The 20,928-nt window shown below is 46.5% G+C and overlaps 1 protein-coding gene across 1 annotated transcript in view; it reads right to left on the bottom strand.

Moving 5' to 3' along the window:
- The window catches only part of LOC127395198 (Golgi phosphoprotein 3-like), a 99,192-nt gene extending 78,839 nt beyond the window's left edge, over positions 1–20,353 (bottom strand). Inside the window, exon 1 of the mRNA XM_051641772.1 lies at positions 19,905–20,353. Within this exon, the coding sequence (XP_051497732.1) occupies positions 19,905–20,120 (216 nt within the window). The 5' untranslated portion in view covers positions 20,121–20,353. The remainder of the gene's footprint in view (positions 1–19,904) is intronic.
- Between the last annotated feature and the right edge of the window lie 575 nt (positions 20,354–20,928).

The raw sequence follows: 20,928 nt of genomic DNA, 5'->3' as shown, positions 1-20,928 counted from the left end.
TGTGGAAGCAATTACAAACTGGCCAGAAGGCACCCACTTTGGAATGCCACCACAAGACGTGGTGAGATGGGCTCAAGAAGCTCCACCATATGATCATCTACCAGAGACTGAGAAACAGTTTGCCCTTTTCACCGATGGCTCCTGTCGTCTTGTAGGGAATCACCAAAAGTGGAAAGCTGCCGTGTGGAGTCCTACACGACTGGTTGCTCAAGTAGCTGAAGGAGAAGGTGAATCAAGTCAGTTTGCAGAGGTCAAAGCCATCCAGCTGGCTATGGACATTGCCGAGTGAGAGGGGTGGCCGAGACTCTATCTCTACACTGACTCGTGGATGGCAGCAAATGCCTTGTGGGGTTGGCTAAAACAGTGGCAGCGGAACAACTGGCAGCAAAAAGGTAAACCTATTTGGGTTGCTGACCTGTGGAAAGACATTGCGGCTTGGATAGAGAAACTAGTGGTAAAAGCGCATCACATAGATGCACATGTACCTCTGAGTCAAGCCACTGAGGAACATGGACGCAACCAATGAGCAGATGAGGCCGCTCAAGTGTTCCAATCAGACTTAGACTGGGAACATAAGGGTGAACTCTTTTTTAGCTCAATGGGCCCATAACACTTCCATTCATTAGGACAGAGTGGCAACATACAGATGGGCTCGTGACTGAGTGGGGTGGACTTAACCATGGACGCTATTGCGCAGGTTATCCACAGCTGTGAGACATTCGCTGCAATTAAGCAGGCGAAACAGTTGAAATCTTTGTGGTATGAGGGGAGGTGGTCAAAGTACAGGTATGGGGAGGCTTGGCAAATTGACTACATCACACTGCCTCAGACTCACCAGGGTAAGCGCTATGTGCTTACAATGGTGGAAACAAGTACAGGATGGTTGGAAACATATCCTGTGCCTCATGCCACAGCCCGGAACAGCATCCTGGGCCTTGAGAAGCAAATCTTGTGATGACACAGTACTCCAGAAAGAAATGAGTTAGAAAATGGGACTCATTTCAAAAACAGTCTTGTCACTGACTTGACTAAAGAACATGGTATCCAATGTATATACCATATCCCATACCATGCTCAAGCCTCAGGGAAAGTTGAAAGGTACAATGGTCTGCTAAAAGCTACCCTGAAGGCAACGGGTGGTGGAACTTTTAAAAATTGGGAAAAAAATCTGGCAAAGGCCACCTGGTTAGTTAACACCAGGGGATCCATCAGTTGAGCTGGTCCTGCTCAGTCAGACCTTCTACATAGAGTAGATGGGGATAAAGTCCCTGTGGTGTGTGAAAGGAATCTGCTGGGTAAATGTCTTTGGGTTTTTTCCTGCTTTGGGTAAAGGTAAACCTGTCCAGGGAGTTGCTTTTGGACCTGGACATACCTGGTGTGTGATAATGAAGGATGGTGAAGTACAATATGTACCTGAAGGTTATCTAACTCTGGGGGAGGATCCTTAATTTGACAGTTGTTAAAATATAATGCCTTTGTGTAATATATATGGTCTGGAATAAGGGGTGGAATGTCCTGGTTTAGAGATGACATCCAGAACGAGTCGCACCATCACCTTCCCAGGGACAGAGGTGAGATTAACCAGCCTATAGTTTCCTGGGTCCTCCTTCTTGCCCTTTTTGAAGACTGAAGTGACATTGGCCCTCCTCCAGTCGTCACACACTGTGGGGAACGGTCCATCTTCTCTCCCCCCACATAAGACTAAACAAAATGCCTTTCAAGCCAGCAAAACAAGAGTGGCGTATTTTTGCTGATTTAGCTAAGGACGGACTGGAATAGGCTCCCTGTTCTACCAGAGAAGTCCACAACAAGAAAAGAGCATAAGGGTTATGATAACTGGCAGAAAAATGGACAATAGGTTAAAGACTGCCTCTGAAAGAGTATGTACCTGGCCAATGCTAATTGGCTAATTTGAACAGTGATACCTAATTTGAACGGTGATCTCTGATCTATAAAAATAGGGCAAGGTTTGCAGGCTGCTGCTGCTGCGCTCTGCCTGGGGAATGCCGCCCGGGAGGGGACCCTGCTGCAGTACCAGAAACCGCCTGAAACGCCACCACAGCTGCCCGGAGGAGCAGAGGGGGGGGGTGGGGGCTGCCCTGCAAGCGCTGCCCGGAGAAGCCGAGGAGGAGCCGCCCGTAACCGCTCTGCGGGGAGCCAGCCCGGAGGGACAGCCGCTCGCCGGAGCCTGCCTGGCTTAAGCGTGCCTGAGCTTACCACCGGAGCCAAACCAGGGCCGGAGCCCACCGCGGCTCACGGAGGAGCCGCGTCGACCTGCCTGCCTCCCTGCCGAGACGCTGCTCCCTCCTGCCGGGATGCCGACCCCCCACGAACATTCCAAACAGGGAGCAATATGTGTGGATTTACAATGCCTATAAAGAGGGGAGACCTCAATAGCATTGCAGAAAACCTCATGGCCCTGGATAAGGGTACCTCTGTAGCTAAAGAAATTAAGAGCCAGATTAAGAAATGTGGAGTTGATTACTTTAACGGCCACCGGTGTTTTTTTTATCCTGGCCACTGTTGTGTGGCAAGATAAATAAGGGCTGCAGCGAGAGATTGAAAAGCTGCAAAAGGAGTTAAAAGAGAAAGACATTAGTATCACTCCTCCTTTGAGGGAGGAGGAATTTGAGGACTTCATAAGATACAAAGACTCCTCAGATTCCTCAGATTCTAGTAGCCCTAATGATGAGTTCCTGGACTACCCTAAAACACCAAGAAAGTGTAAGCCCACAAGTTCAAAACAGTCAGTTAAGAAATGTGTGTGTTTTCATGACAAAACAGAAAAACTCCGCCCTTCCATTTTAAAATCAAAAGCACGGCCATCAGAGCAGCAAACCCCCGCGCAGCCACTCTCTCCCCCCTCTCCAGCTGATAGCAAGCCGGATGGCACAGCAGCCGAGATAAGGGTGCTGAGTGAGTTCGTTACTGAAACAATTACTAAAAAAAATAACAAACTGGAAGAAAAACTCAACCAACTCTCTGCAGTTGTGGAAGGCACTTCAGCCCACTCATCTTCTTACTATAATAGTTCTGAGCATGAGGAGGGAGAGTGGAGCACAAACGGTTACGCCCATCGTGCTGATTACATTTATGAACCTGGTACCCGGCAGGGAAGTGAAGTGCATAAATTGACTCCATATACCCCATTGGAATTGGCACAATTAAAACAACAGTATAGCAAGTTGCCAACAGAGACTGATACTGAATATGTCATTAGGGTGTCTGCCACCGGAGGTGACAGCATTCCACTTTCTGAGATAGAGGCATCAGGGTACTGGGGACCAGGAGCTATTCTTACCACAAGCAATTATGATGGTCCCTGGTCTCTTACACAGAGCTACCTTTAATGCTGGTTTAATTGACCCTGCTTTAAGGGGAGAACCCACTACACTGAGATGTCTCCCAACTCACAGAAAATGTCCACAAGGCCACTGTAATACAAATGATTCATGAACATGTTCTTGTTCCCCACCAGGACAGTCCTCTAATGCTGGGAGTGGATCAGGAGAGAACAGATGTTCTAATTAGAGGGCTACCTGGAGAGTTAAAAAAAGCTAGCCATTCGTATTAAAGGAAGAAATGAGAATGCTCTGGTTAGAAATTACACTTGGGCTGACCTGGCCACAGACCTAATTGAATTTGAACGTAAATATGGAATAACAGAATCTGATTGTTCCAAAAATGCCACCTCTGTTAAAGCCCTTCAATCTCCTGTAAACAACAGACTCTCCTATGCTGATGTGGCTGCTAGGCCACCCTGGGATCCTCCTCAGCAACGATGGGAATCACAGGGTTACTGGACAGTTGTGGGCAGAGGTAAACAGAACAGAAAGCCAAACAGCACACGTAGAAGCCAACACCCTGAAAATCAAGCCATACGCTAAGCTTAAGGAGGAAGCCACGCATATAGGCATCCCACCTGAGCTTTTGGCTCAGAATTATTCCTACAGCCATCTAAAAACACTAATAGAGAAATGGTCTAGAAGGTCCAATTCAAGGTCCAATTCAAGGGAAAGATCAAGGGAAAGATCCAAGAACTCAGGAAACTAAATGACTCTCCTTCTGCAAAGAAAAGAAAATCAAGATGGCAGAGGGAGGAAAAAGGACAAGATTCCAATACAGAAAATAAAAATGATTGGCAGAAAAATAATAACCAATCAGGCCCTAAAACTTCCAGTCCTCCAAAAGACTAACAAAATGTGCTAAGATTAATCTAAAATAAAAATGGGGACTTGGAGCTTACCTGTGCTGTTGGGCCAAGACATTATCCTGTAACATTTGTGGTAGACACAGGAGCACAAATTTCCATGCTAAAAGCTGATGTGGCCAAACAATGTGGTATTAATCCATCTCTAAAGCCAATATGTATTAAGTGGTGCATTTGGTAACTCTGCTTAAAAAAAACAGCTATAGTCACTTTAAAACGGGCTGAGTGTGGAGAGATGAAGAAGGCCGTCTTTGGAATTTCGGTACACCCACACCAAAGATTAGATTGTTACAGTGTGCTCCCCGCCTGCCACAAAGCAGGACAACAAATGTGAGACAAATGTCATGGAAGCATCCTGGCCTCCGGTGGTATGTTACTAACATCGTCGGACCATCACAGTATGACACCCCAAGAATCACACCATGTGCCTGAGAGCATCATCCAAACGCTGCTTTAACTCAGGAAGGCTTGGTTCTGTGACCACTTCCCTGGGGAGCTTGCTCCAGTGCTCAACCACCCTCTGGGTGAAACACCTTTTCCTGATATCCAACCTAAACCTCCCCTGATTCAGCTTCCTGCCATTTCCCTGAGTCCTGTCATTGGTCAGAGAAGTTAAGAGATCAGAACTTTCCCCATCTCTTCCCCTCATGAGGAAGCCATAGACTGCAATGAGGTCACCCCTTAGCCTCCTCTTCTCCAAGCTGAATAATCCAAGTGACCTTCGCTGCTCCTCATAAGTCATCCCATCCAGACCCTTCACCATCCTTGTGCCTTTGGACACTTTCCAATAGCTTGATGTCCTTTTTATATTGTGATGCCCAAAACTGCATGCAGTGCTCAAGGTGAGGCTGCACCAGAGCAGAGCAGGACAATCATCTCCCTCAACTGGCTGGCAACGCTATGCTTGATGCACCCCAGGACACGGTTGGCCCTCCCGGCTGCCAGGGCACACTGCTGGCTCATATTCAGTTTGCAATCAACCAGGACCCCCAGGTCCCTCTCCACCACACTGTTCTCCAGCCACTTGTTCCCTAGTCTGTACTTACCACCAGGGTTGCCCCATCCCAGCTGCAGAATCTGGAGCACTTGCCCTTGTTAAACTTCATGTGGTTGGTGACTGCCCATCTCTCTAACTTGTCGAGGTCTCTCTGCAAGGCCTGCCTGCCCGCCCTCAAGGGAGTCGACAGCTCCTCTCAGTTTTGTATCATCAGCAAACTTGCTTAGAATTCCTTTGAGTCCTGTGTCCAAGTCACTGATGAAGATGTTGAAGAAGACTGGGCCTAGGATGGAGCCCTGCAGGACCCCACTAGTGACCAGTCGCCAGCCTGATATTACCCCATTCACTGTCACTCTTGGGGCTCAACCTGTGAGCTCACCCACTGTATGGTTCGCTTGTCCAGCTGTATGCTGGACATTTTGTCCAAGAGAATACTGTGAGAGACACTATCAAAAGCTTTGCTGAAGTCCAGAAATATTACATCCACTGGCTTCCCTTGATCAACAGGGTGGGTTACCTTGTCATAAAAAGAAATTAAGTTTGACAAGCAAGACTTTCCCCTTGTGAAGCCATGCTGGCTGTGACTGATGAATGCATTGTCCTCCAGGTGTTTTTCAATACCTTCCAGAATAATCTTTTCCATAATTTTACCAGGCACTGACGTTAGACTGACTGGCCTGTAGTTTCCAGGCTCCTCCTTCTTGCCCTTCTTTAATATTGGGACATTAGCCAGTTTCCAGTCAACTGGGATCTCTCCAGATTCCCAGGACCTCCCAAAAGTCATCAAGAGAGGCCTAGTGATGACATCAGCCAGATCTTTGAGGATTCTCGGATGGATCCCATCAGGCCCCATAGACTTGTAGGGATCTAACTGTAGCAGCAGATCCCACACAAGTTCAGGGTCAACTAAGAGTTGATCCTTATTACAGTCATGGTCCTCCAGTTCTGGGCATTGAGGCCCCCTTGGTCCATCATCAGTGTTGAAGACAGTGGAAAAGAATGCATTAAATACCTCTGCTTTGTCTACATCTCTGTTGATGAGGTGACCACCCTTATCCTGTAAAGGACCCATGTTGTTTCTACACTGCCTTTTGTCGTCAAAGTATTTGAAAAAACTCTTTTTATTGTCTCCCACAATTCCGGCCAGTTTCAGCTCCAGTTGAGCTTTGACCTCTCGAATTTTCTCCCTATAGGAGTTAGCAGCATCTTTGTATTCTTCCCACGTCACCTGACCTAACTTCCACTGGGCATACACCTTCCTTTTTTGCCTAATCTGCAAGTGCAGATCCCTGCTCAGCCAAGCCAGTCTTCTGCCTCGTCTGCTTGACTTCTGACATTTTGGGATTGCCTGCTCCTGTGCCCTTAGGAGGTGATGTTAAAGAGTGACCAGCACTCATGAACCCCAGCACCTGCAAAAATATTTTCCTAGGGTACTTGACTCAGAAGCTCCCTGAGCAACCTGAAGTCTGCTCTCCTCATGTCCGGTGTTGAAGTTGAAGGAGACGACCTCCAATCTCCACCTCACTCATGAGATTCTCTCTGTTGACAAGCAGCAGATCGAGGAAGGCATTCTTCCAAGTTGGCTCCCTTATTACCTGTTCCATAAAGCTGTCATCCAGGTGGCTTAGAAATCTTCTGGCCCAGGTTGTGCTAGCTGTATGTTGCTCCCAGTTGATTTCTGGCAAGTTGAAGTCCCCTATAAGGACAAGGGCGGTTGACTTGGAAGTGTCCCTTAGTTACTCAAAGAACAGGTGTCCTGGTTTGAGCCAGGATTAAGCCAATTTTCTTTTCACTGATTTTTTTTTCCTTCAGTAAGCTTTCTTTTAACTAGCAACTGTGTGTTCTGCTAGGCTGATAAGACAGTGGAATGTTTTTCTAACTACTGAGGTTTCAAGGTTACACCTTCACTCCGCCGGCTCAGACACTATGGGGAGATCTCTGACCCCCCCGTGGGAGGCTGAGTTAGACAGACAGCAAAATTGGCCAAAGATATTCCATTCCATATATCTACGTAAGCTCAAAGGAAGGACAGAGATCTTAGAAGACAGCTTCCTTCTTCCTCTCGCTTTCTCTTCCGTCCATGGCTGGCGTCCGGGGAGGACTCTGCTCATCCATCACCGCCGACCCTTAGGCTCGAGCTCTCCTGACCCTCATAACTCTCTGCTTTCTCCAGCAGCAGCTCCGGGATTCCTCGGGACTCTTCCCAGTTCAGGGGAGTGCTGTGGGAGTTGCTGGGGGTGGGGGGAGGCGAGAGGCTTTTGCCCATATCTGAATATACCTGTATATAATTGTATATATTTTCTTGTATGATTCATTAGTGTTTTAATTAAAGCTGTGTAGTTTAGTTTTCAATCCAGCCAAGTCTCTCTCTTTTTTCTCTCTCTCCTTCCCTACCTGGGGGGGGGGGGGAGGGGATCGAGAGCATTGTTGTCGGACCTGAGTCAAACGGTGACAACAGGTCATCCACATCCTCATCCTGGCCAGGAGGTCTATAGTATATTCCCACAATGACATCTGCATTATTTGTTTGTCCCTTGATTCTCACCCAAAGACTCTCAACTGTGCCATTACCAACTGTGAGCTCCATAGACTCTAGCCCTTCCATTACATACAAAGTCATTCCCCTGCCCTGCCTATTTCTCCTGAAGAGTCTGTACCCATCCAACAGGGCACTCCAATCACAGGACTCATCCCACCAGGTTTCACTTATGCCAATAATGTCAAATCTCTAGGACTGGGCCAAGGCTTCAAGCTCATCTTGTTTATTCCTCATGCTGCATGCATTAGTGTAGAAACACTTCAGGTGTGGTACATTGTGGCCAACACCTTGCAAAGCAGAATGAGGAATCCCATTAGTGCTTGGTTCCTGAAGTTCTACCACACCATCCCATTGCTCACCATTGGCAACCCTGGTTTTGTCCCCTACCCCCTTCCAAGCTTGTTTAAAGCTCTACCAACAAGCCCTGTGAGCTCCTGTGCTAGAACTCTTTTTCCCCTCTGAGAAAGGTGCATACCATCCCATTTTAGCATCCCAGGTGTTGAATAGATCATCCCATGATCAAAGAATCCAATTTTTTTTTCTGCTTACACTACTCTCAGAACCATGCATTGACCAGATGTATTTGTCTACTATGATTATTGTCATCCTTTGTTAACGGGAGGATCGAGATCACAACCTGAGCTCCCAATCCTTAAAGTAAATGTCCCAAGACCTTAAAATTTCTTTTAATTGCCCTTTGATTTCTCTTTATTTCATTGCTGCCTGCTTGAACAATAAGTAAGAGGTAATAATCTAAGGGCCTTAGTAGAGTAGGGAGTTTATCAGCAATGTCCCTTACCCAAGCCCCTGGGAGACAGCAGACTTCCATATGAGTTGGGTCCGGTCTGCATATCGGGCCCTCTATAGCATCCTCTACTTAAAAGCAAAACTATGTCCTGGTTTGAGCATGGAGAGATGAAGAAGGTTGTCTTTAGAATTTTGGCACACCCACACCAAAGATTAGATTGTTACAGTGTGCTCCCCACCTGCCACAAAGCAGGACAACAAATGTGAGACGATATTCCATTCCTATTGCTGCCAAAGAAGGCATTAAAGAAGTAATTTCGGATTTAAAACAAAGAGGCATTATTGTGCCCTGCCATTCTCCATTTAACTCCCAGATATGGCCTGTAAGAAAACTAAATGGTAAATGGAGAATGACAGTTGATTACAGAAAACTGAATGCCAATACAGATACACTCACAGCTGCTGGACCAAACATTGCTGATCTAGTATGAGAAATCCAGGAGGCAGCACACCCAGTGCTTGCCTCACTTGATGTAAAGGATATGTTCTTCCAAATCCCTATTGATCCTGAGGACCAAAAATATTTTGCCTTTACTTGGGATGGAGTACAGTACACTTTTACAAGGCTGGCCCAGGGATATAAACACTCACTCACACTGGCCAATCATGTGCTTGCATGTGAGCTGGAAAACATTCCAGAAATCAAAAATAATTCCAAAGTCAAGGTCTATCAGTACATAGACAATGTGCTGATAGGGAGCCAGAGTGAGGAGGAGGTAAAGGCAGTTTATGATGCCATAATTGGGCATTTAACAGACATGCAAACAGAGATCCCTGAGGAAAAATGGCAACCGCTATCCCAAGAGGCAAAATTTTTGGGAATAAGATAGAAGGGGCAAACCTGGAATATTCCTTCCGATACTTTGTCTCACCTGGGGGAGATAAAAGCACCCACCAATAAGAAAGAGCTGCAGGAAATACTGGGAACCCTTCAGTATTGGAGAAAGCATATCCCAGATTTATCCATCATAGCATGTCCTCTTTTCGATTTATTAAAAAAGAATCATCATTGGGAATAGGATCAGTCTCATGATGAGGCCCTGAAACTTTATTTGAGGCACAGACATACCAAACTCTGAGACCTCTCCACCCAGAGGATCCAATAATAAGAGAATGGGGATTTTCAGCCAGTGCCTTATCATATCACTTTTGGCAACAGGGACCTAACAGGAGCACCTGAAAAATTGGCTTTTACTCTCAGTCATTTAAGGATTCAGAAAATCAATACTCCATTGTATTGGTTTGAGACAGGATGAAGCCACTTTTCCTTTTACTGATTTTTTTTTTCCTTCAGTAAGGTTTCTTTTAATTAGTAGCAAAGTGTTCCAGATTGGACTGATAACAGCTGGAATGTTTTTCTAACTGCTGGGTCTTCAAGGTCACAACTTTACTCTGCCGGATCACACACTACGGGGAGATCTATGACCCCCCCCTAGGAGGCTGAATTGGACAGACAGCAAAATTGGCCAGAGATATTCCAATGCGTATATCTACGTAAGCTCAGAGGAAGGTAAGAGATCACAGAAGACAACTTCCTTCCTGCTTATTCTTCTCTTCTCTTCCGTCCATGGCCAGCACCCAGGGAGGACTCCATCCATCCATCACCATCACCCTCTAGGCTCAAGTTTTCCTGACCCTCATAACTCTGTGCTCTCTCTGGCAGCAGTCCAGGATTTTTTGGGACTGATCGCAGCAAAGGAGAGTGCTGTGGGAGTTGCAAGGGGTGGGGGGAGTCAATAGGGGTTTTCCACATTCCTGAACATATTTGTATATAAATCTATATATTTTCTTTTATCATTAGTGTTTAATTAAAGCTGTGTAGTTTAGTTTTCAATCTGGTAAAGTCTGTCTCATTCTCTCTCTCCTTCCCTACCTGGGTGGGAGGGGGAGTGGATTGAGACCGCTGTTGTCGATTCTGAGTCAAACGGTGACAACAATTAACAGTGGCAGTCCCCCTTCTGGAGAAGAGGTTGTTAACAGTGTGTACAGCACTGAAAGAAGTCAGCAAAATTAATAAAAAACAAAAGGCAATTCCCCAAGGCCCTTTCAAGGTACTTAACCAAATACCATTGGCAACCTCATCTGCTGCCGAGTGTAGGTTGGGATGCAATTACTATCTGAGGAGTGTGGGTTCCATATTTGCATGATAGTTTATATATTTGAATATATTTACATGTTTGTATATATTTGTGTCTAATTTGCCATCTTCTTGTGTTTTATTATTTCATTAAGCCTGTTGTAGCTTTTTTCCAACCTTAAAGTCTCTCTCCCTTATTCCACTTTTATCTTCTCCTGGGAGTGTAGTAGGGGGATAACGGAGAGCATCTGTCACCTGCTTATTGGCTAAAACTGTGACAGTAACCCCCATGATTGTTATAACTAGTACACATGCTTAGCTTATCCTTTTGTCTAAAACTCCACAGGCATAATAACACACTAATGTTTAGCAAAACGCACAAGTTATGATACTTCCTAAAGTTTTGGTTTTCTGATAGTCATCAGTATAAAAAAAAACAGGAAAACAACACTCAGGAGAACTAATAGTCGTTGATGGCACTTTAGCTTTGCCTAAGTGTCACCGTTTGACTCAGTTTGACAACAATGCTCTCGATCCCCTCCCCCTCCCACCCAGGTAGGGAAGGAGGGAGAGAAAAAGAGAGACTTGGCTAGATTGAAAACTGAACCGCACAGCTTTAATTATAATACTAATGGGTGATATGAGAGAATATATATATATGTGATTATACAAAGGTGTGGGTAGAAGCCTCTCGCCTCCCCCCACCCCCAGCAACTCCCACAGCACTCCCCTCAGACGAGACAATTTCGAGGAATCCCGAAGCTGCTCCTGGAGAAAGGCAGAGTTACGAGGGTCAGAAGGGCTTGAGGTCGACGGGTCGACGATGATGGGCAGATGGTATCCTCCCCGGACGCCGGCCACGGAAGAGAGAGAGAGAGAGGAGAAGGAAGGAAGGAAGTTGTCTTATGTCATCTCCGACCTTCCCCCCAAGCCTATGTAGATATATGGAATGGAATACCTCTGGCCCATTTTGCTGTCCGTCTAACCCAGCCTCCCACGGCGGGGGCACAGATCTCCCAGCAGTGTCTGAGCCGGCAGAGCAAAGGCACGACCTTGAGGGCCCAGCAATTATGAAAACATTCCAGTGTCTTATCAACCTAGCAGAACACGCAGTTGCTAGTTGAAGAAAGCTCACTGAAAAGAAAAAAAAAACAGCAAAAGAAAAACTGGCTTAATCCTGGCTCAAACCAGGACAGTAAGCATCTTCATCTTCCTAGGTGCAGTCTGGTGCAATTATCAGTATGTGAAAGGGGACCAGAAGATTCTCATCTGTCTGGGTAGGCAGCTGGCTCACTGTATTAAGTGGGCCAAAAGTCAATGCGCAATTTGCTGAATTTCTTTCAGCCACTTGTTTTGTTTCTGGGCTGATGCATTGGTGAATCATACCCCCTTAAGGTCACTGTCCTCCTTCAGTGGAGGTACCTTCTGAATTGGAGATGGTTTGCTTGGCAGGGTTTGGAATAACAAAACGCTGTCAATATCTTTCTGCAATTAGATGCTTTAGTGTTGCCTTTTGTAATAGGCATAATGTCACTGATGCTTTCTAGGTAAGCATACCACTTACTAACTGTTGGTTTCTGACCAATGCTGGCTGGTGGTGATGTGCCTTTATGGACTACGTCGAAAACCTGAAAAGGACCCTGAATTGTCACATGCTGGTCTTCCCTTATTTTTTCCACCTGTTGTATTGCTTGGACTAGAGACCGCAAGCCTTTTTCATTACCTTATCTCAGTGTCATTGAAAGAGTGGGAGCTGAACTCCAGTGGTCCTTCTGGTCTGTTTTGCCATAGATTACAGTGGGAACTCTGTTCACTGAATCCCCATTCTACATGGACAGGGTCTGTTTGCTGTATGGGACCCAGCTGCTGGAACAGCCTCAGGTCTGTTATCAGCAACTCTAAAGCATTTGTATGCTGCTCAGGCTATTCCCATGATTTGCCCTTTCAGAGAAAATTGTACAAGGGATGAGCATCAATGGAAAAACCAAGGATGTGTTTGCACCTGTAACCTAAAGTTCCCAGGGCTTGCTGTAACTCTTCTAGGCTGGAGGGATTCTGTCCCTGCTCTATTTGTGTTATGGTGTCTGGAGGAACAGAGGCAGCTACCAGACTCCCAGGAATTTAACCTCTTGTGCTGCTCCTTGACTCAGACTGAGGAATATCTAGTCCCAGTTGTGTTAACTCTCATATATTTTCAATAGTTCACTTGACCTCCTCTGGGCTTTCCCCTCCTGTTAGTGTATTGTCGATATATTGATATACTGTAACACCTGGTGAGATGGGAATTTTTGCCAAAACCTTTGCTAGAGCATTATGAGCAATAGTGGAGAAATGTTTATATCCTTGGGGAAATCTATTAAATATGTATCGCACCCCTTTCCAGGTAAAAGTAAATTGAGCTTTGGAGCATTTCCGGAGTGGAATCATAAAAACCCCATGCCCCTTACATCTAGGGTTGCTATCTATGAGTGGGATGCTCCCTGAATTTGAGTTACCAGTTCTGAGATATTCAGCACTGTGGCAGTTAAAGGTGCAGTATTGGCATTCAGTTGCCTGTAATCAATTGTGAGCCACAACTGTCTGTTAGAAAATCAATTCTATTGGAAGTAAAAACTTTTTATAAAGCTTTTCCAGATGCATCAAGCACATAAATTTTGCTTACTTATCATTAGAACAATAGAGGGGGAAAAACATACTTTAAAATTAATATGTGGTTTTATTTATATATTTAAAGGCAGAAAACCGTGGAGACAAAGCGGTTTACACAGTACAAGAGAGAAGGGTACAAGCAGACACAAAACCAAAGCACAACTGATAAGTCATAGGATACTCACTAGTAGATTCAATAGAAAAATAGCCTAATAAAAATTTACTAAAATAATAAATTTACTGTACTAAGTTAGCTGGCTTTGTGAAACTGTCAGTCAATTACGCCAAGCATCCTGCAGGTTGTGATAACATCAAGCCTTCTGTGGGAAACTGTTCTTCCCCGCGTAAGTCTAAACAAAATGTCTTTTAAGCCAGCAAAGGCCTCTCCTGATTATCCCCAGCTAACGAACTAAAACAGACTTGCTTCTCAAGGACAACTGAACCCAAAACAACAGATGTGGTCCGGGACAGAAAGGATGGGCAACAAGCCATCCTGTGCCCCTGGCAGTCACCGCCCTAACGTGGGGCTCATGGACGCTCATTGGCTCTGGACAGGGACACTGACTGGACCGGTGGGTCAGGGGGTATAAAAGGTGGCGAGGGCAGCAGGTGGGCCCTTCCCTCCTCCCTGAGGCCCGTTCGGACGTTTTCTGCGTGGGACACCCCCCTGCTGCAGACACTGGTGCTGGGACCCTGCCTGCCTGCCCCGGGTCCAGCCTGAGCCTCAGCGCCGAGCGTGCCGGGGTCCCGAGCCCTGGGGTCGGGGCTGGAGCCCCCTCCCCGTGTTGCTGCCGCTTGAGAGGAAACCAGCGGCCGCTGCACCCGCTGCCGAGAGGCTGCCCCTCCGACACCACGGACCTGCCATCCTGCGTTCTGGCCACCGACCGACGCTGGACAAGTCGCCAGAGGGTAACATCACCTCACACACACATTCCTTTCCTCATACTCGCACACATAGCGCGACCTCTTAAGGAGGACCGGCGTCGGGTTTCCTTCCCTCCTCCCCTCCTCCCTTTGGTCCTTAATCCTCTCCCTTAAAAGCACCTTTGCATTGCCTCTGAAACAAAAAAATTCGGAGCTTCCAAACCCCCTTGCTTTCTAACACTCCTCACCGCAGTGGGAGGCTAGGTGCGGCTGGGTAAGGATTCCGAGATCAAGACCCAATAACAACAAACAAGCTGTTATTGAGCAGGCATTCTTTATTGCAGCGCTGGGAAGCACTGGGGATTCTCCACCATGAGTGCTCCAACGAGTCAGGGAAACATCCCTACTAATATACACCAAAAACATGCATATTCAGTTCCATGTCAATGAGTTCCCAGAATTCTTCTACATAGTCATTTTATTTCCTGGAATTGGCTATCTTTGTAATTATGCAGGCTCAAGGGTCTCCTGTGGGGTTCTTTGTTGATTCTAGTCCTTTGTCGTCTTTGTCCTGTCTCCAGTCTCCCGCTGGTAGATTGCCCAGGTGTGTCAGAGTCCACATAAATGTTGTCTGTAGGCGCCCAGGGTCTTAGAAGACTTGATGTTATCACAACCTACAGGATGCTTGGCATAGTTGACTGATAGTTTCACAAAGCACCTTGTTTTAAAAGCAACCCTTAGTATAGAAATTCATTATTTTAGTAAACTTTTATTAGGCTATATTTCTATTGAATTTACTAACAGATATTCTATTATGTATCACCTCCCTAAAGGACCCTTGCTCACTACATACATATTGATATCCCTGGTAGCCATTCACATTTGCATTGTCCCTAAACATCATCCCTCGGTTTGTGTTAACCCTTAATAAACCTATTAGTTTGTGGAGTAAATCTTGGCTTTAGAAGCAATTTCTGAGCGTGGTGGAGGGGGGGGGGGGGGTGCTTTCTAGCTACCACCCTGCAATACGGTCCCGCGGTGGCCGTTCCTCCGTGAGAGGCAGCGCCGCGTGTGACCCTCGGGCTCATTCACAAACCCCTTCACATTGAGAGGGGGAGTCGCAAAAGTATCCTGACAGCCGGTAGCCCCCCGGTACCGGCTTGCGACACCTTCTAAGACCTGTGGTCCTACAGACAACACTCATCTTGATTCTGACCCACCTGGGCAATCTACCAGCAGACCGGAGACAGGACAAAGACAACAAAGACACACACACACATCCCCCCACACGCATAATTACAAAGATAGCTAATTCCAGGAAATAAAATTACTATGTAAAAGAATTCTAGGAACTCAATGACATAAAACCGAATATGCATGTTTTTGGTGTATATTAGTTGGAGTGTTCTGTTAACTCGTCGGAGCACTTATGGTGGAGATATCCCCCGTGCTGCCCAGCGCCGCAATGAAGAATGCCTGCTCAATAACGGCTTGTTTGTTGTTATTGGGTCTTTATCTTGGAGTCCTTACCCAGCCGCACCTAGCCTCCCACTGCGGTGAGGACTGTTAGAAAGCAAGGGGGTTTGGAAGCTCCAAATTTTGTTTCACAACCCTAGTGATTCATGTCTAACAAAACTCGGGAACAGTATGTGCTGCAGTTTGTGCACATAAACTCCTTACCCTAAAGGTGACATGATCATTTTTTGTCTAATGTCTCAATTGCAAAAATCTCAAGGGAGTAATCAATCTGTGCCACTGTAATCACTTAGTTCCTTTTTCCATACAAAAAAAAGATGAGTTTGTGTGCCACTGCTGCACTTAGCAAAGTCAGATGATTTACAATTTTGATGCACAATGTTAATTATTAACTTTTTATATACTAGGAATACTTGAACCATAGGATGTGCCTCTGTGAGTAACATGCTCAAGGAGAAAACGAAACCGCAAAAAACCTGCAGGGCAGAGGAAAGGGTGAGGTGAGAGCAGTACCGGAGTAGAGATACCAAGGTGAGTGGGGGGAGGAGATGCACCAGAGCAGAGGTTCCCCTGCAGCCCGTGGTGAGACGGCAGGCTGTCCCCTTGCAGCCCATGGAGGAAAACGGTGGAGCAAATGTGGAACTGCAGCCGTGGAGGACCCTGTGCCAGTGGAGATGACTGCGCTCGAAGCAGGCTGGGACTCAGAAACCTGCGCTGGAGCAGTCTGTTCCTGATGGACTGCCCCTCGTGGGAGGGACTCATGTCGGAGGGGTTCGTCAAGGACTCTCTCCCATGGGAGGAGCTCCGCGTTGGAGTGGGGGAAGACTGTGAGTAGCCCTCCCCTGAGGGAGGGATAGCTCCCTGCCTGGAGGGAGCAAGGAACTGACCATAAATCCCACTCCCCATCCCCTTGTGGCACTGGGGGGAGGAGGTAGAAAAATCTGGAGTGAAGAAGTAAGTTGGGCCTGGGAAGAAGATATGCTCTGTCCTTTGTTTTCTCTTTGTCCTGCTCTGATTTGATTGGTGGTAAATTAAATTGATTTTTTTCATCAAGTTGAATCTGTTTTGCCCGTGACCAGAATTGCTGAGTGAAACCCCTCCCCTGTCCTTGTTTCAAATCATGAGCTTTTAGTTGGATTATTCAGATATGTAGAAAGAGAAATGTGCATATGCACAAGTCTTCAGATTCAACAGGTGAAAGAACATAACACTGAATATCTACTGGCTTTATTAGGATGCCACAGCAAGGTCCATTTGAAAAAAATGGGATTACAAGAATATGGCCCAAAATACACAATCAGAGAGAAATAAAATGCATTATTGTGGCAGGTATATATACAGATATACCTACACGCATTAAAACACAACTGTTAACTAGGAAAGCTACTCTTTAGCCTACTCATTATTATCAACCAGCAAATTTTAGATGCAACGTACAGTCAAAGAACATAGAATTTAGCAGCTTTCCCCCATATTATTCTGTGCTCATGAGCATGCACAGTTTTAAGAGACTTCCACCCAAATTAATGAACTGGCTTAATTAGTTCATTTGTCACTAAAAAAAAAAAAATAAAGCACGTTACTTAATTAAATTCATATTATAACTCATCTAAAATAAAGGCATATTATGCTTCACCATATACCACATTGAACTAAACTGACAGGACTGACTCTCTGCGGTGTGCGTGTGTCCTGGTTTGAGCCAGGACGAAGCCAATTTTCTTTATAATGTGGGTTTGTTGTTTTGTTTTTTTTTTTTCAGTGAACTCTCTTTAAGCAGCACACTTCCTGAAAACTAACAGCAAGTTTTCCAGCTAGTGGACTGATAAGGCCTAAATATTTATAGTTACTGCTGAGAGACCAAGGACACTTAGCTCTGCTGGTTGAAGCTGCTGCTTTGGACGCTAAAGGAGCAGAAGAGCCATATCTACAACCCTTCTGTAGGGAGAAGCAGACTAGACAGACAGCCAAGTTGGCAAAAAAACTTATTCCATCCATATCTATGTAGCTCTCAGTATAAATTCAGGGATCACAGAAGTCAAGCCCTCTTTTACTCTTCTTCCATTCATGGCCAGCATTCAGGGAGGACTCTGTCTATCCATCACCACTGATCACCAGGCTTGTGTGTTCCTGTCCTGGTTTGAGCCAGGATGAAACCTCTTTTCCTTTTTCTGATTTTTTTAATTTTTTTTTTTCCTTCACTAAGCTTTCTTTTAACTAGCAGTAAATGTTCCAGTTAGTGGACTGATAACGCTGGAATGTTTATGCTATTGCTGGGACTTCAAGGTCACATCTTCGCTCTGCCGGCTCAGGTACTACCGGGAGATCTATGACCCCCCCCGTAGGAGGCTGAATTAGACAGATGGCAAAATTTTCCAGGGATATTCTATTCCGCATATCTACATAAACTCAGAAGAAGGTCAGAGATCACAGAAGACAACTTCCTTCCTGTTTCTTCCCTTCTCTTCCGTCCATGGCCGGTATCCAGAGAGGACACCGTCCATCCATCACTGTCGACCCCCAGGCTCGAGCTCTCCTGACCCTCATAACTCTGCGCTCTCTCCAGCAGCTCTGGGACTTTTTGGGACTGTTCGCAGCTAAGGAGAGTGCTATGGGATTTGCTGGGGGTGGGGGGAGGCAATAGGGGTTTGCACATTCCTGAACACATTTGTATATAATTGTATATATTTTCTTTTGTCATTAGTATTTAATTAAAGCTGTCTAGTTTAGTTTTCAATCTGGAAGCCTCTCTTCTTATTCTCTCTCTCCTTTCCCTATCTGGGTGGGAAGGGATCAAGACCATTATTGTCACTGGTTTAATTGCTGATCCTGAGTCAAACAGTGACAATAACGTGTTGGCGTCAAAACGTGAGGCTGTATCTTAAGCCCAGGCTATAAATTCTGACTAATTGGCTGGATGTTTAGAATTCCACCTCTGCTGAGAGGATTCCCTGAGATAGCTATGGGCAACGCTTCTGTTGAACATGTTGACGGGTTGAAAACTGGACAGACAATTTCCACAGTGTTTCTGCTGGACCTTTTTCCCAACATGCAGTTGTATATGTGGTAGGCAGCCAGGATAATACTGCTCTGTGTAGCTGCTCTTGTTATTATTTTAAGGTTTATCAACAGGACTATAGCCATAATCAACCATGTAATAACCTATCTAGTGATAACAGGGGTTTTGATACTGATCTTTATGGTAGCACTGTGTGTGTATAGTACGAATTCTCATGTGAATAGAAAGGTCTATGTTGGCAATGGCAGGTTCAGTTTTACCCCTCTGTTTTCTCTCGGCCTGAATCTCCCAGGTTTTGATCTAAATAGCATTGTTTTACTAGGGATGTTTCTGCTGAATGTTTACAATGTACTGTGGATGCGTAGAGTGATCACAGCACATTTTTTTTATATTGATTACCTTTTTCAAATGAAATAAAAAAATCCAGCACACTGGTAGAACTGTACCCTCCTCAGTGACTGTTATTCACAGTATCACGACACTCAAGCTATAAATTCACTAAAAACACAGAATTACATAATAATGCCATTTCCTCAGTTTGAAACATTTCTCATTATTCAAGGCCCATTTTTGTCAAATGTATCTCCCTGAAGTTTAAGACATTTTTAAGATGCATTAGTCTGGAAAGTCTTATTTAAAAGGGCTGCTAAGCATCCTAAAATACCTGAGAATCCCATAAGTACCATATAGTTGCAACGGACAAAATCCATGGGAGTAGACAAGGCTCCCACATTAGACCTACAGGTAAGCATAGGAGTATAAATATCACAGATCTATAACCAAGGCCTCCAAGTCAACCACCAACACTGTCAGAGGCTCTAGGTCCTCGTCTTCCCCCAAGCCTTACGTTGCCTTCCTTGAGATGCTACAAACACTAGAGCCCCTTTGCGAACCCTACATCCAAAAGGCGATCCGAAATCTCCACCAGGTTCCCTCTCATCCAACATCCAAGCACCTTTCCCATCTCCTCCAAAATACCAAGCCTGTTCTAGCATGCGCCCTTACTCCTAGTAACATCACAGTCCCCGTCCCCAGCAACGTCCAGCCAGTTGCCCCAAATCCACAGCAACACTCACCCAGCAGCGTCCTTACCCCTACATCCCACCCGCACCCTAGCGCCACTTCGGCTCTCCTTCCCCATCAACGACCCGAATCACCGGTGTCCCCTCAGGCACCCCCAGCACCACTGGGACTCCTCAGCTATCCCCTGCCCAGCGCCCCTCACCTCGACCCGCCCCAGCCCCGCCACAACGGCCCCGGCCGCACCTCACGGTCCTTGAGGCCCAGGAGCAGCACCTCTTCCATGAGGGTGAGCCGCGTTTCCTTCGAGTCGCCCTTCTCGTCGTCGCCGGGCTCGTCCCGGCGGCCTTCATCCTCCGGGCTGCCCTCCACCCCCCCTCGCTCCTTGTCGGCGGCAGCGCTGCGGGAGGCCTCAGTCCGGCGCTGCACCAGGCCAGAGCTACGCTGGGTCAGGGAAGTCATGGCTGGAGGCTTTGGGAGGGCAAAAAGCCCACCGCAGGGAGAGGGGCTTGGCGACAGCTCGGGAGCGAGGGAGAAGGGACGGGAACCGCTCCTGCCTCCGCTTTATCTGCACCAGGGCAACGGCCGGCCGGGGGAAATCATGGGGAGCGGGCCGCGGCAGAGTAGGCAGTAGCAGTGAAGGCCTGCATCCCCCGCCTGGGGCGACCGAGCTGGCGGAGGCGGCTTCTTCTTCAATATGGCGGCGCGAGCTGACGTCAGTAGAAGATGTGGCAACGGCAGAGGGGGTGGGGGGGAGTAAGACCGGAAAGGGCCGCGGGCAGGAGGAGCTCTTCCCAGGGCAGGAGATGAGGACGGGGTGTGCCGTGGATGCGGCCCCTTCAGCCTCACGGAATGGGGGTGGTGCCAGTTGTTGTTGACTTACTGTTACCCGGAGCTGTGGAGGGACTGTTAATCCAACACTCCGAGCTCGCCCGCCCGCCCGCCATGACACAACCCGGGGGCTGGGTAGTACACTTCCTTATATTTTTTTCTTAAAAAGCGCCTTATTTACAACCTTAAGTCTGCTTGATATCATTTTTAGCCACAAGACCATGTCCGACTGCTAATGCAACCTCCCAGGAATATATCTTTTATATATATATATATATATATATACACTCATCAACTAAGTTCAGGTGAGCACATGAAATTCTCAAGTCTTGACTTTAAACTGAGTAAATGGAGTCCCTTGGCTCTGCTGTCAATGAGGCATCTTTTCAAACCTTTAGCCTTTTTGAGTGTGGCACACAGAAAACTCAAAATTACTTAT

Source organism: Apus apus, chromosome W (genome assembly GCF_020740795.1).
Source record: "Apus apus isolate bApuApu2 chromosome W, bApuApu2.pri.cur, whole genome shotgun sequence".
NCBI classification, from domain to species: domain Eukaryota; kingdom Metazoa; phylum Chordata; class Aves; order Apodiformes; family Apodidae; genus Apus; species Apus apus.
The sequence above is the reverse complement of the archived record's forward strand: the minus strand, read 5'-3'. Positions and strand labels throughout refer to the sequence as shown.